General features: G+C 42.2%; 1 protein-coding gene across 1 annotated transcript in view; it reads right to left on the minus strand.

The window, feature by feature from the left end:
- The window catches only part of GTF2F2 (general transcription factor IIF subunit 2), a 201,648-nt gene extending 189,654 nt beyond the window's left edge, over positions 1 to 11,994 (minus strand). Inside the window, exon 1 of the mRNA XM_033949420.1 lies at positions 11,633 to 11,994. Within this exon, the coding sequence (XP_033805311.1) occupies positions 11,633 to 11,698 (66 nt within the window). The 5' untranslated portion in view covers positions 11,699 to 11,994. The remainder of the gene's footprint in view (positions 1 to 11,632) is intronic.
- Between the last annotated feature and the right edge of the window lie 4,954 nt (positions 11,995 to 16,948).

A 16,948-nucleotide genomic window follows, 5' to 3' on the forward strand; every position in this document is an offset into this window, starting at 1 on the left:
TATATACGTATGCAGATGACATCTTTGTTCTCCTTGAGATAGACCAGGGGTGGGCAAACATTTTGACCTGTGGGCCACAATGGGTTCTTAAATTTGATAGAGGGGCCGGGCAACGGGGGGAGGGGGGAAGCATTGTGCCTCCTTCCTATGTTCTTAGTGCCCCTTCCTATGTCCTTGGTGCCCCCAATGTCTCCTTCCTATGTCCCCAGTGCCTCCTTTCTATGTCCCCAGTGCCTCCTTCCTATGTCCTTAGTGCCCCAGTGCCTCCTTTCTATGCCCCCGGTGCTTCCTTTCTATATCCTTAGTGCCCCAGTGCCTCCTTCCTATGCCCTCAGTGCTTCCTTCCTATATCCTTAGTGCCCTCAGTGCCTCCTTCCTATGTCCTTAGCGCTTCAGTGCCTGCTTCCTATACCTTGGTGCCCCTTCCTATGCCCCCAGTGCCTCCTTCCTATGTCCTTGGTGCCCCCAGTGTCTCCTTCCTATGTCCCCAGTGCCTCCTTTCTATGTCCTTGGTGCCCCCAGTGCCTCCTTCCTATGTCCTTAGTGCCCCAGTGCCTCCTTCCTATGTCCTTGGTGCCCCCAGTGCCTCCTTCCTATGCCCCCAGTGCCTCCTTCCTATGCCCCCAGTGCCTCCATCTTGTGTCCGTAGTGCCCCCTTCCTCCCTCCATCCTGAAGCCGCACCGAATCATGCCTGCCGCCAACCCGAACCATCTGCATTTAATTACTTCCCGCCCTCCCCGTAGCCACGCTGAAGTCAGCCTGTCTGCCCCCAAGCCGACCTGCCACCGATTTCTCCTCCCCCCTCCCGGTCCACCACCTGTCCATTGCTCGTTTGCCACCGCTCATCTGCTACATTTATTTTATTTATAGCCCCACTGTTGCTGCAACAAAGGGAAGGGTAGGGCCAGATGCATGCCCACAAGCCTTCCCCCAACATCAATTCTGATGTCGGAGAGAAGGTCCGGGATTGGCTGGCCTTCTCTCTGACATCAGAACTGACATCGGGGGAAAGCTTGTGGGTACACGCTCAGCCCTTCTCTTCATTGCAGCACCGGAAGGCTGTAAGTAAATGTAACGGTGAGCGGATGGGCGGCCTGTGTACCGCGCATTGAGAAACCCTGCAATACGCTGCAGACATGGGCAAACTACGGATGCCTCTGATGCTGCAAGCTGGATTAAAAAACTAAACGGGCCGGATATGGCCCGTGGACCGTAGTTTGCCCATGTCCGAGATAGACTCAAATTTCATTAACTTCGTTGGGAATATAGCAGAATGTATAACGAAACTTCAGTCATGGGCTCTTACTAAACAAATGAAGCTGAATGAGCCTAAAACAAAATTACTTTGGCTTGGCCCAGAATTAAAGCAGCTACCTTCGTCCGTTCTGTTGCCTTCAGGATCCTCACTGCAAATTGAATTCTCAAGTAAAGTTTTGGGTGTCATTATAGACTCAACGCTTTCATTCACGACCATCTTAATTCTCTGGTTTAAAAAAATGTTTTTTCAGTCTCCATATGTTTGAGGAAAGTGAGATCCTGTTTCCATCAACATTTTTGCTGTCCTTGTTCGATCAATCATTCTTTCGAGGCTGGACTATTGCAATTCAGTCTATTTAAGCTTAACCAAGAAAAGCTTTCAAAGACTTCAATTGATCCAGAATACTGCAGCTAGGCTTATCTTTGCAAAAAGTAAAATTTTATCATGTTTCTCTGCTTCTGCACAAACTTTATTGGCTTCCAATAATTTCCAGGGTTTATTTTAAATGTGGCTGCTTAACATTCAAGATCTTGCATGGCAGCCTTCCCCCTTTAATTCCCCTGCCTTGGAATTCTGTAAGATCTGATATCACCAGATGTACTCAAAAATTTAAATTGTCCTTTCCAATGTTGAAAGGCATTATCTATACTGGCAAATTAGGGAAATCTCTACTTTTCAAAATTACTAAGTTGTGGAATAATTTTCCTGTTCAACTGTGCGATCTGGGCTTTTTCCAACTATTTTGAAAACATCTGAAAAACTGGCTATTTTCAAAGTTGTAAGTTCCGCTCCTCTCCATAAAATTCCTAATTCATATTGTATTTGTTCTCTTTTCTAATTCTTTGTAAACCGTGCCAAGCTCTATTGTTATAGAGAAGATGCGGGTATATAAGCCTAAGGTTTAATTTAGTTTAGGTATCCATCCTGGGGGGAGGTGGAGGGAGAAGAGAGAAGACGAGGTGGCTCAGTTTGTATGGGGGCAGGACTGAGTGGTGGGGGCCATACGTCTTCTTTTTATTGTCAGAAATATGGTAACCTGTACATGTTGGTCTTAACGAAAGATAGGGAAAAGATCTCAAGGAGGAAACTAATAAGAAGGAGCAGATGGCGACCTAGATGGCACTGAGCTCTTTGCTGCCGCCGTCTGATTCTTACTCACGCGCTGTTCTTTAGTGGTTTGTTAAAACCGCTTCCTGATTTTTTCTTCGGAGCTGTGCTGCTTGTCTTTCACAGCTCTGATTTTCCTTGCGATGGGCAAAAGGAAGGGAGCTATGCGCCCAGGACCTCCGGCGGGCCCCAAGCATACAACGTTGGACGCTGGATTGACGTGCCAGCCATATGAAGGCTCCCCAGACTTCAGGAAGAACGGGAGCAGGAATCCTGCATCGGAGGAGGTTGGATCAGCTGTCCCAGGGAAGTGAGCAGCTGCTAAGGCCCGGAGAGAAGGAGGGAGCAGGAGAGAAGGGAGGACAAGCTCCCACCATGTCAGGACCAACAACGCCCGCTGCAGGAATGGGTGAGATACTGCCTGCTTCATTTGAACAGTTTGGGGAGATTACTAAGCCTGATAAAGTCATTATGGATGACCTGTGGAAGGCCATACCACTATGGACTCCAACCTTAGAAAAGCTGTTAATATGATGCGTTCTGACTGTGCTGCTACTAGCTCCCAGGTTTAATGCACAAGGAGTAACTCTGAAGGAACATTCTGTAATTATTAAACAACATGAAGAACAAATCTCTCAAATAAATCATTAGAGACTGAAATTATAAAAGAAAGGGTTGTTATCCAGAAAAAGTTAGAATACATGGAGAATAATCAGAGATTACTAAATTTCCCCTTTGGAAATGGTGAGGAAATATCTGAAGGAGATCCGGTTAATTCCGGAAGAAAGACTGCCACCAATAACGAGAGTCCAGAGTATCTCTATGGGTACTCAGAAACAAATAGTTTCTACTCCAATAGGAGAACCGGAGATAAAAGACAGTAAATTAGACCTGACAAACTTTCTGGAAAGTTCCCTGGATGTAATAACAGAAAGAATTACCCTTATAGTGACATTTGCCTTGGAGTTTGATAGGGACTTAGTTTTTCACTCCTATTTCAGGCACATGAAGGACTCTTTCCTTGGCTCAACAGTAAGAATTTTTCCTGATATTTCCAAAGAAACACAGAAGAAAAGGAAGGATTTCCTATTATATCACCCCAGAGCGGTTGCCCTAGGGGCGTCATTTGTCTTTAAAATTTCCTGTTAAATGCTGTATCTCTTTGCAAGGAAGAATTTCTTATTTTATGAACCTAAGCAATTGCTATAATTTATTGTAGCTAGAGAGGGGGGGAGGGGGTAAACTATTGGTTTAATGGCTATGTTCACAGTATAACGAACCGGCTGTCTGGGGGAGATATCATGCCTTCTAATCCGTCTAATTGAGATTTATATATACCTCATGTATTTGTTATTTTCCTTGTTCTTGGATCTAATTTGTGGACTAAATAATTTATTTTATTTCCTTTCATATATATCTACCTGTATAGTCATTGTGACTTTAGATTTCAATTTCCTAATTCTCTTGCAAGTGTATTTTGTTTGTTTGAAGTTTCAATAAATAAAAAGTTAAAAAAAAAAAAAGAAGAAGGAGCAAGGGAATCCTGTTAAGGACTGTCAGAGGGGAGCTCTGAAGCGAAGATCCAAGGGACTGCAGAATTTATAATGCAATTGACCACAAAAGTTTCAGGCAGAAAGCAATCAGTATAGGGAAATAGCATGATACAGTTGAACAATCTGACATGTCATCAAGGATCAGGGTGGATTTAAATCTGATTTTTTTTTTTTAATAAAATGCTTTTTTGAGGAAAAAAACCTGATAGTTTTCTATTTAAGATACATTATAGTCCAAAAGTTATTCATCATGAAATAAGGGTTAGTTTTTAATTATGTAGAATGAGGCTGTATGTTTAAATTTTGGGGTAAATGAATTCCATTAATCCATTCATAATGTCACAGGCAAGTTTTCTCTCTAGAAGATATTATCACAGATGCTTGGTTTTACATTTCTCAAAACTGTGAATGTGTGTCTGCAGAGATAAAATGCTTCTTCACAGCAAAAATGTTATAAAATATAGAGTAGAGAAAAAGTCCTTAGCTCCATTGTTCCTTTGAAAATTGATGTACACAGAACCAACCTCTTAAAAGCTAGTTTATATATCTGCACAAGGTAGCTTACAGCCTGTTTTACAAAGCCACACGGCAACAGCCCAAAGCCCTTTAGATCTCTATGGGCTTCGGGTCCGTTACCGCGCGACTGAATGATATACATCTCAGGGTACTGAAAGAACTCAAACATGAAATTGCTGATCTGCTGTTAGTGATCTGTTCTTTAAATCATCCTTAGTACCTGAAGACTGGAATGTGGCCAATGTAATGCCGATTTTTTAAAAAGGTTTCCAGGGGTGATCCAGAAAATTACAGACAGGTAAGCCTGTCTCTAAGGTAAACGGACCCTAAGTGTGAGGAGGGAGAGGCAAACTAAAAATTAAAGTGAAAACCTTTTGAGCAGAAAACTCCACAAGCCTTGGATCTTTGTATGTATAGCCTGAGGTTTATATTATTCTCTCCTTGGAGGAGAAAACTTATAATGGCAGCAGGCCATAAAAGAGACCCAGTTAGAGGAACTTCATTAAAATATTCCCAAACTATAGCTAAAGCAGGCATGCAGGCAAAATGCAAACACTGCAACAAAGAAATGCAAGGCCTGGTGGCCCTAACGAAACATCACGAGAAGTGCTTTGATGAAGATGACAAAAGGAACATGTTTGAACAGGCAGGATCTTAAGGCTGGTAAATGTTTTGATTTCATCATATTTCTTAACGCCTGCCTTGAAAAATTGTCATATTTGTTATTATTACTGCATGTTACCATATATGTTTGTTATTATTACTGCAAAGTTGTTATGAAGAAATAAAGAGTTGAAACAAGCAAATATTCCTTTTTGGGGCAGTACTGAGTGGCAGTGAATACAATGAGAAAACCATGATTTAAATCAAGTCTTTCCGACTAGTGATTTAAATTGATTTAAATCAAATCCACCCTGTCACCGTCACGGATTATAAACTAGCTATAAAGATAACAAAAATCAACCCGAACTTGTTTGGATTCATACAATCAATCAGTTTTGTACGATAAGGTCTTGATTCTATAAAAGCAATCGAGGATCGCAATGTATAACATGTCAATGATGAAATAGGCACCATTGATAGAATTGCGCCTAAATTGGACTTAGGTTACGGCAGGTGTCAAAATCCTATTTATGCCAGGGTTTTCTTGGCCTAAATGCCAGCACTTAAGTCCAATTTAGGTGCCCACACACAAAACACACCCAAGATCCACCCATGATCTGCCTTTAACCATGCCCACTTTCAGGTAGGCGTTTTGGGCTAAGCACCTACCCAAAAGTGATAGGTGCCTACCACTCAATTATTGATCAGTATTGGCGCCAATTAAACCTATTAAATAATTAAGTTAGGCACCTAGATCGGCTAGGTGCATGATCTAGGCATCTAACTTCGGGTGCCATTTATAGAATCTGGGCCTAAATGTATCAGTTGGTGATTAGGGAAGAATTCTAGACAACATGTTACTAAACTAAACCTTGGGTTTGTATATCGCGCCATCTCCGCAGCGCAGAGCTCAGTACGGTTTACAGAGTTAAGAGGAAAAGGAACTACAATGAGGGGATATAGGAGAGGGACTAAGGAGATAGAGAGGGACAGGATACTGGAGAACGGGAGGTGATTAGATTTTTGAAAAGAGCCAAGTTTTCAAGTGTTTGCGGAAGGATTGGAAGGAGCTTGAATTTCTGAGCGGGGATGAGAGGTTGTTCCAGAGTTCTGTGGTTCTAAAGGGGAGGGATGTTCCAAGTTTTCCTGCATGGGATATACCTTTTATAGAGGGGAATGATAGTTTCAGTTTTTGGGAGGGTCTGGTGGAGTGTGGGTTTGAGGAATTCCAAAAAGAGTGGGATAACAGGAGGAAGGACGCCATGTAGGATCTTGAAGGCTAAGTAGGCACATTTAAAGAGGACTCTGGAGTATACTGGGAGCCAGTGAAGCTTGGAGAGGAGTGGGGAGACGTGATCGAACTTGCCTTTTGCGAAAATAAGCTTAGCCGCGGCGTTCTGAATTAGCTGAAGTCTATGGAGGTTTTTCTTAGTTAGGCTTATATAGATGGAATTGCAGTAGTCCAGGCTAGAGAAGATGGTGGATTGAACGAGGATGGCGAAGTGAGAATGATGAAAGCAGGATCTCACTTTCCTCAACATATGAAGGCTAAAGAAGCATTTTTTTACCAAGGAGTTGAGGTGATCATTGAAGGAGAGAGAGGAGTCTATGTTGTGGTGGTTATCCCTTTGCTAAAGTCGGCAAGTTTGGATCCTAGTGTCTGGAAGAACTGTATACCCATAACTAAATTTGCCAATCCTAGCAAATATGTTACTAATGGATTTTGTTTTGGGAATTACATGTACTGGATTTTGTAGAATTGATTGGTTGATATTCAATCAGGTTTTTGTTGCTTGTGGCATTGCAGGATGAGATGTGTTACCAGCTTGATAAGAGTCAGTGTTCCACTTTGGTCCAGTTGTATTTAGATGCTGCTTTTGATTTTCTGAATCACAATTTGTTTTTTTTGCTGCACCAGACTTATAGAGTCAATACAACAAACCGACTCCTACTATATGTGGTGAATCTAAGAGAAATTTGATTAATTAGAAAAACAAGGTATTTCTTTATGTACAAAATTAGGATTACTAGACCACAAAATATAGTTATTTGAAGTTTGGACAAATAAAATGCGCCATAAATGTTAAGTTTTTACTCTGAAGCTGGAGTCTGAGTTTGTACATTTTTAGACTCCAAACTCTGATGCCACAGCTTTGTGCTTCACTGCAAAGAGATATGGATAGTTAAGGCTCTTTTTGTTCATGGTTCTCATGTGCAAGTAGTAGCTCAAGATTAGCAAAAGTGGAAAGAAGAGCAAATGATTGCCGGCATGGTTAAAAAAAAAAAAAAAAAAAAGAAGCTATTAACCTCAAAAGAACATCCTTCAAAGAATGGGAAAAGGATCCGAATGAAGAAAAGAAGAAACATAAGAACTGGCGAGTTTGATAAAAAGCATTGATAAAGAAGGCTAAAAGAGATTATGGCAAACTAACCACAGAGGCAAAAACTCACAGTAACAGGTTTTTCAGGTTGCTGATATTTTCTGGAAATGATGGAAGAGGGAATACCTTCCTACTCTTCAACCATGGAATAAGTGGCAAGACAACTGGCCGAACTTACAAGAAGGAGATCTTATACTGCTGAAGGATAGCGTAACAAATGGCCTCTGGGCCTCATCAGCAAAACCTTTCCCAGTGAGAATGGGAAAGTTTGTAAGCTGGAGAATAAGACTGTAAACTAAGGAACAGCAAAGACCTTCATCTGACTAGTCACAGAAGTGATCTTCCTGCATCGTGAAGGAACTCGAGACAAGAACGTCATAGCACAGAGATTGAATGAATTCTTTGCTTCAATCTTTACAGAAGAAGGTTGACATCATGGAGGAACTGAAAGAAATCTCTGTGAACCTGGAAAATGTATTGAGCCAAACTAACAAGTTAAAGAGAGATAAATAACCTCGACTGAATGGTGATCCAGAAAATTACAGACAGGTAAGCCTGACTTCAGCCCTAGGCAAAATAGCGATGACCGTTATAAAACATAAAATTTTGGAACACATAGACAAACATGGCTTAATGGGTCAGAGCCAGCATGTGTTCAGCTAAGGAAGGGGTAGGCAATTCTGGTCCTCGAAAGCTGGAGCCAGGTCAGGTATCCTAGGATATCCACAATGAATATGTATGAGATGGATTTGCATGCACTGCCTCCTTGAGATGCAAATCTATCTCATGCATATTTATTGTGGATATCTGAAAACCTGACCTGGCTCCGGCTCTCGAGGACCAGAATTGCCTACCCCTGAGCTAAGGAAGTCTTGCCCACCAACTTGCTTCATTCTTTGAAGGTGTGAATAAATATGCAGATAAGGTGAGCCTATTGATTTAGTGTTTCTACACTTTCAGAAAGCTTTCAACAAAGTTCCTCATGATAGACTCCTGAGAAAATTAGAGAGAGTTGTGGGATAGAAGATAGAGAATGACACGGTGACAAAATTCATCACCGTTCCCGTCCCCCGTGGAAATAATCACATGTCATTTTTCTAGTGTCTATTTCAACCTCGGTCCTTCTACACCAGCATTCTTCAAAGCAAAGCTTGCGGGTCAGTGGTTATGCCCAATTATACTCTGATTCTTTCCTCTCTCCTTAAAGAATGACATGAAGATGGTTTCCCGCGGTTATCCGCGGGGACGGGAACGGTGATGAATTTTGTCACCGTGTCATTCTCTAATAGGAGAAAATGTTCTGTTGTGGATTAGGAATTGCTTACTAGACAGAAAAGAAAGGGTAAGGTTAAATGTCAATTTTTCTCAACTGAGGAGTGTAAATAGTGGAGTGCCACAGGGATATGTATTGGAACTGGTGCTATTTAATATAACTGATCAGGAAATTGGAATGACGACAAGTGAGGTGATCCCCCCCCCTTTAACAAAACCGTAAGGCGGTTTTTAGCACCAGCCACAGCAGTATTAACTCTGAAGCTCATAGCTGATACCGCCATGACCTTTCCTAAAAACCGTGCTATGGTTTTGTAAAAGCAGTGCTAAATTTGTAGATGACACAAACTATTCAAAGTTGTTAACACACATGCAGACTGTGAAAAATTGCAAGAAGACCGTAGGAAATTGGAAGACTGGGCACACATATAGGCAAATTAAATTTAAAGTGGGCACATGCAAAGTGATGCACATTGGGAAGAATAACCCAAATCATAGTTACCAGATGCTAGGGTCCACATTAGCAGTTAGCACACAAGAAAAAGATCTAGATGTCATTGTAAAACAATATTATGAAATCTTCTGCCCGGTGTGCAGTAGGCAGCCAAAAAAGCAAACAGAATGCTAGGGAATTATTAGGGAACAGATGGTAAATAAGACCAAGAATATTATAATGCCACTGTATCACCCCATGGTGTGACCTCACCTTAAGTACTGTGTTCAGTTCTGGTCAACATATCACCATAAAAGGCACAGCAAAATTAAAAAAGGCTCAAAGAAGATTGATCAAAATGATAAAGGGGATGGAACTCCTCTCATATGAAGAAAGGCTAAAGTGGTTAGGGCTCTTCAGCTTGGAAAGAAAGATGACCGAGGAGGGATAAGATACAGGTATAAAAATCCTGTAGTAGTAAAAACTGAATCAATTTTTTACTGGTTTTAATAATCAGAAAGACTAATTACAATGAAGTTACATGGAAATACCTTTTAAAATAAATAGGAGGAAATATTTTTTTCACTCAACGAATAGTTAAGCTCTAGAACTTGTTGCCAGAGAGGATGTGGTAATAGCAATTAGCATAGCTGAATTTATAAACTGTTCAGACATGTTCCTGAAGGAAAAGTTCAAAATCTGCTATTGAGACAGGACATGGGGGAAGCCACTGCCCCACCCCTCCTGCCGGAACGCCGCCCCCCCAAAAACTCCCGATCGACGGCAGGAGGGTGCCCAACCCCTCCTGCCAGAAAGCCGGACCCCCCACGCTAATGACCCCCCCCGCGCTACCACCCCCCTAACCTCCCCCTACCAACTTCCCCCCAACTAACCTCTAAAGTGTTGGGCCGGCCGGCTGGGTCTTGCTGCCATCCAGCCGGCAGGCCCGCCTCGTCTAAATGAGACGGGCCCGCCCCTTCCCCGGCCCATCCCCTCTAAGTCTAAGGCCTGATTGGCCATAGGCTTAGCGGGTACCGCCCCATCCCCACTAAGCCTAAGGCTTAGTGCAACTGAGTAAGGGGAAGGGGTTTGCAGAGGGTGGATGAGTGATTATTTGAGTTCCCTTTAATCTTCAATAGAAAAAGCATGTTTTCTTGGTAGAGAGTGGTGTGTAAGGGACTGAATTCATACAAACTCATATGTGAAGACATCTTTTTGAAAGAGGTTAGATATTTGTGTTGATTTTGGGACCAGGAGTTGATGAGAGAGGTACAGGTAGTTTGAGCAATTAGGGTAGCATTTACTAAATTGCAATTTTTGCATCAATTTGCAGCCTTTATTACTGTACATGCAGATTATTTTCAGCTGGTGATCCAGATGTCTGTGTTTCTACTTCTGAAATTACTGAGATGGGACGGTATGTGGGTTTACCAAGGTACTTGCTTTATCACCTGTATGTACGGTACTTCAGAATGCAGCCAGCCTAGTTGATTTTTAATCTTCATGTTGGTATATCTGCTCAGCCCCTGTGTTGCTTTAATTGGTTATGTATCTTCACCTGGATTAAGCTGAGTTTGAGTTTTCAGGGCTTTATGGGACAATGGTCCGTGTATTTGTCTTGGAGAATGGTTCTCTATGTTCCAGGGTGTTTTCTGCAACCAAGCTAGAGTGCACAGTGAGGCTTATTCTGGGTGCAATAGATAATGCAGGCATTCTCAGTGGTGGGTCTAGGACTGTAGAATAAGATGCCTGAGTTTTTGAGCAAGGAGTTATTTATAAAAGGTTGAAGACCTGGTTATTCTCAGGGCTGGGGAATGATAATTTTAGGAGTGTCCCTTTCTGCTGCTAGAAGTTGGTGGGGGGGGGGGGGTAGTAAGTGCTCACAGATGCTAATTTTGTTATATTGTTTAATGTTGCAAACCATAGCCTCTATAAGACTAGTAGATGGAATAAAAATTTTAAATAAATAAATAACATCTTGCAGCCCTTTACCACTGCATACAATTAAGAGCATCAAAACACTGAAAAACATTGCAGTTATCAAAACCTAAAACTGACTTGCATATTCATATTGTGTTATCAGGTCAGCTCGCACTGAACTTACCAAATGTGTTTAACTCTCAAAAGTTCACCATATAAATATTACTAAAAAAAACGATATCATCTATAAATAGCCAATGAACACGTCATGTCATGAAAAGTCTGAATTCTGTTCGGAAGGCATTCAACAAGAACAGCATCGAGTGTACAGGGACTCCCATACAGAAAGAAAGGTACTGTGCGATGGCTTAAACTAAACTTCAGACAGAGAACTTAAGGGCCAGTGGCTAATGCTCAGAGTCAAGGTTACTCCTCCGAAGCATCCCCCAAGACACACTAATTTCTAGGGAATCCAGACCTAGCTAGCTCCATACCTCTCCTCCAAAGCCAAAGTTTCCATGCGGCTACTTGTCTTTTTCTAGTCAAATGAGCAGCTGAAGTTCTCACTTTTCGCCGGTAGGTTCTTACCTTCACTAGCCACACTCCGGTGTTTTGTTTGGCTCCGGTGAGATCCAGCTCCCCTTTTTCAGCCATCCTGTCCCGGCACAAAAGGATAGATGACGAAAAACACGCGAGCTGCGGCTGTTTACTTTGCTCAGGCTTCTGTATTCAGAGAAACTATCCGCGCGCCCTGCTGACGCAAACCTGAGGTCCAATCACTGGCGTGCGGCTTAACGGAAGCCCTGCGAGGACAAACTTCACCGCCAGGACGCGAAATGTCAGTTTCGCTGAGTTAAAAAGAACAGTCTGCTGTCGGTGGCAACCAGCTCACAGTCCCCTCCCAACTCGCTGACAGGAGCGATTTAAGTTTACATTACAAAAAGAACAACAGGAGATCTCAAGGCAAAGCTAATTAATGCGATTGAAACCATTTGTCAGTGTTGTGAGCTCCAATCACAATATGGCAACTATATCATGTGTCAGCAACCACGCTTCTTCCTTATTGGGAGGCCACAGCAAGACATCATAATGATAATAGTTTCTATGGAAATTAGAGAGATAACCCATTCTGAGCTCTTTGGGGAAAACGAATTAAATAAATAAATAGTGCACATTGAGAATCAAGGCTGAATTAACCCTATATTTGGCCTCTGTACCATGGAACCACATTTTTCTCACATCCCCCAGGGCCCAGTTACATTCACTTTCCCTACTCCCAACATTTCACCTCTCCATAAACAGCAGGGAAAAGTGTAGAGCCTAGATGTGGGCATGGTGACAGTCAGTAATAGTTTGTGAATACATGCTTTCATGTGGCAGTGGCATAGTAAGGGGGGGAGTGGACCGCCCCATGCATCATGTCGGTGGGGGTGCCAGCACCTCTCTGCCATGCTGCGCCACACCATATCACGCTCGCACCATTCCTCTCCCACCCTGCACCTCTGTAGATCTTCACTAGTGTGAGTATCTTCCTGTTGCTTGCGCCAGCCTGGCTCCCCTCTAAATCACTTCTCTGGTCACGGGGCCAGGAAGTGATGACAGAGGTTAAATCCAAAGCTGACATGAGAAGCCACTCGCACTGGCAAAGATTTAGAGGTACGGGGAAAAGGCAGAGCACGAGTGTGGAGTGGTGGGTGGGAAGGAAAGGGGGGGCACTGTCCTCGGTGCCTCCTACTCTTACTATGCCAAGTGGGTAGTTTAATAGTTAGAGCTAGAGAACATATGAAAATAACATAAGAATTGCCGTACTGGGACAGACCTAAAGCCTATGAAGCCCAGTATCCCGTTTCCAACAGTGGCCAGCCCAGGTTCTAGTTTCTTTATTTTTTATATACCGTTTATCAAATAGGTATCTAAATGGTTTACAATAAAACAGAGATTTAAAAAATCAAATAAAAGATGTAAAAAATAAATTAAAAGGGAGATTGCATGGACCAACGCACACAAAATGAAAGGGGAAAGGTGAGGGTAAGTTATTAAATACATTGAGATAAAAATAAAAGGAAGGGAAAATACATTATGGTAGGGTTCAAATTTTATGTTGCATATCCTAGGAAAAAGCAGTGGATTTCCCCAAGCAATCATAATAATGGCTTATAGACTTCTGTTTTAGGAAATTATCCAAGCTTTTTTAAAACCCTGCTATGCTAACTGATTTCACCACATTCTCCGGCAATGAATTCCAGAGTTTAATTACATGTTGGGTGAAGAAATATTTTCTCCAGTTTTTTTAAAGTAGTATTTTTGGAAAGAGTAAACAAGCGATTCACATCTACTCTTTCCACTCCACTCAGTATTTTATAGACCTCTATCATATTACCCCTGAGTTGTCTCTTCTCCAGGCTGAAGAGCCCAAGTCGCTTTAGACTGTCTTCATAAGGAAGTCATCCCAAACCTTTTATCATTTTCATTGCCCTTCTATGTACCTTTTCTAATTCCGCTATATCATTCTTGAGATATGGCAACCAGAACTGCACACAGTATTCAAGTTGCGGCCGTACCATAAAGCAATACAAGAGCATTATAACATTTTCATCTTTGTTTTCCATTCCTTTCCTGATAATTCCTAAGATTCTACGAGTATTTGCTTTCTTACCCATCGCTGCTGTCACCATCGCACATTGAGCTGAGGGTATCAACGTATCCTCAACAATGACACCTAGATCCTTTTCCTAGACAGTGACTCCTAATACAGAACCCAGCAACATGTAGCTGTAGTTCGGATTCCTCTTTCCCACATGCATCACTTTGCACTTGCTCACATTAAACATCATCTGCCATTTTGATGCCCAATCTTCCAATCTCACAAGGTCCTCTTGCAATTTTTCACAATCCTCTTGCAATTTAACCACTTTGAACAACTTTGTGTCATCAGCAAATTTAATTATCTCACTAGTTATTCCCTTCTCTAGATCATTGACAAATATGTTAAAAAGTAGTGGTCCCAGCAAAGACTCCTGGAGAATCCCACTATTTACCCTTCTCCATGAGAATATTGACCGTTGAACGTTATCATCTTTCAGGAAGCAGATTCCAGTGGGGAATTTTAAACCAGTCCTGGATTTTTGATAACCCTATCTTGGTTCAATATCTGAACCTGTAAAACTGTTTTAATGAATATAATCAGAGACTACAAGTATGTAGTACACTGAGTGTTGAAGTTATCATTGCGGGCTGCTGTTAAGACCTAGGGATTATTTCTTACAATGGGACCTGTGTTCTATTTATATGAAACTGTCTCCACAACAGACAGCAAACACATAAACACATGCATGCACATACACACACGCTTGCATGGGCCTAAGTCTTAAGACATACACCCCCAAAGACAAGCATACACTCTCACTCTTCAGGCACAAAGATGCACACATTGTACTTTTCAAGCAAACACACATGACTAGTGCTGTGCTACTTCTACTGCTCATGTTCTCTGTCAGTCCCCCTCTCCCTCAACTCCTGTGCTGGAATCACAGTTTTTCACTGTACTATAAACAGCTTACTGAACAGTCTACCATAGATTTTCACTGAAATTTCCTCAGGTTTTGTACTGAAAAGCACGGACGCTTGTCCATTGATTCAATGATCTCAATTATGGAATGCTAGAATACTCATGCATGTAAAAATCATAGACCAACATTTGTTGCAGGGCTCCCCACCTCTCGTATGTCTTGTTACTATTGTCCATGGTTCAAAAACATCTAAACCCATGTATGTAAATGGTGGCTTAGTGCTGAGTCGATCTGCTGGCAAATCCGCCATCTTTTGTTCTTGGAGCTTTCCTCTTAGTCTGCAACACTTTACGCAGCAGTGAATTGCAGAAGCAATGCTGTATTTTGCTCCCACAATCCACAATCCTGCTGCTCGCACAGCGCCTTCAGTAAAGTATCTACCTTGATGTTTAACTTGCTCATGATGTATAGCACAAGAAAGGTTGCAATGTGGTGTCGACCCAGAACACCCCTTTCTATTTCTGCTTGGGTGAGGTAACCTCCAACTCTCAGAAATCCTTCATTATCTATGAAAGGGTTCAACTTCAAAAGGGGGCTGTCTCTTGGAAGGTTCATTCCCTTCCTGATGCAAGTGATCTTTTTTGTATATATTTCTTGCTGTACACAGTATATGATAATGCTCTATGCTTGAATGATCTCATTTACTGATAGAGGTTTTTTTGCAGATGTGCCAGTGGTGACATGTATCAGGTTTTTTTTTATCAGCTGATTGATGCATGAAAGTTGTAATGTGGATCAAGTGTGCTATGGCCCTTCTAAGTGATGACCAGCTTGAAAAATGAGAAAACCATTGAGCTCCTAAGTTGCTTTCAGATTCAATCCTTGTGGCAAGAACAGCCCTGTCTGGATTGATCTCTACATCAGACTCAGGGTCTATGAGCTCAAAAAGGTTCTCTTCAGTTGACATTGGATGACCAGGTTTCAGGAGAAACTCTGGCCCTTTTAGCAGGTACGTAGTTTCTATTATCCAGGATACTGGCTCTAGATGCCCAATCTGCTGGATTCTGGTTTGTTGATTATAACTTGTTCTTTTAAAACCAAACGTTGTGCAATACTCAGCTCATCAGTAGAAAAGGTGAAACATCTCAGCCAAGGTCATTGAAACAGATAGTGAAAAAACTTTACAAATCCTTGGAATAATGGCTAAAAAGATGTACGGCTTTCAAAGCATGCATTAAATCTAGAGATACATTTATCATATAGAAATGCTGCAACAGAAAATGCTTACATCTGTGACATGATACATAAGTGTTACACAACCTTGGATTTTATAACACAGACAATAGATAGGGATGAATCTGTTGAATAACTGTCATCAAGCAGAATATACTGAACTTCTGTCTTATAAAGAAGTAACATAGAATAAAAGAAAACAGCAAATTCATTTAGCTTTGGAAAAAGAACATATGATTATCCCAGGACAAGTAGGCAGCATATTCTCACAAGTGGGTGACATCATCCACGGAACTCAACACAGACCATCCAAAGTGTACTGTCACTTTAAGAAATCAAAAGACTGTCCATACTGCGCATGCATGGGTGCCTTTCCGCCCACTGCCAGCTCACAGGACCCTCAGTTCTTTGTTTTTCGTGGAGCAGAGAAGCCAGATTATGATTTTCTCTTCACATGCCTTTTATTTTTAATATTCATACAGTATATTATACACATATATTTTCTGCATTTATTACCCATGTATGTTTTGTGCCTCCCATATTACCTTTATTTTCCAGTTTAACTGAGAGGAGTGCTTATAGACCTCGGCCTACTAGCCTCCTTCTCTCTGAGGAACAAGTTGTGTCGGCAGCTTTTCTTTCAGGGCCATTCTCCTTCCGATAATTTTTACACTTTTGGGTCAGATTTGAAGTTGTGTCAAGGATGGCCAACACTGGCGCAGAGTCTCCTCTTCGCAGCCGTATTCCAGGGCTGTTAACTTCAACATCCAGCACTACTTTAATGTTGCTGCTGTCGGGGGAACCACGTAAGAAAGCTAAAAAGCTCAATCACACTTTCTCCGCCAAGGCTGTTGCAAGCATCTCCTCCAGCGAAAAAGCAACAACCAGATGCCTCTGCACAAGTGCATTTTGTGCCGACTATCTAGGGTTACCAGATTTTCCCCGAAGGAAAATCCGGACGCATGGCCACGCCTCAGACCCACCCAGTTCCAACCCGTTCTGCCTGTGTCACGCCCCGTTCCACCCCCAGCACCGCCCCAGACAGCATCCGCGCATGTGTGGAAATGACGCAATGGTGTCAAGCGCATGCGTGCGTGCATGTGACATCACCGCATTGGGTTCACGCATGCACGGATGCCCCTTCCCGATGCGATTTTGACAA

This window comes from Geotrypetes seraphini, chromosome 6, assembly GCF_902459505.1.
Source record: "Geotrypetes seraphini chromosome 6, aGeoSer1.1, whole genome shotgun sequence".
NCBI lineage: Eukaryota > Metazoa > Chordata > Amphibia > Gymnophiona > Dermophiidae > Geotrypetes > Geotrypetes seraphini.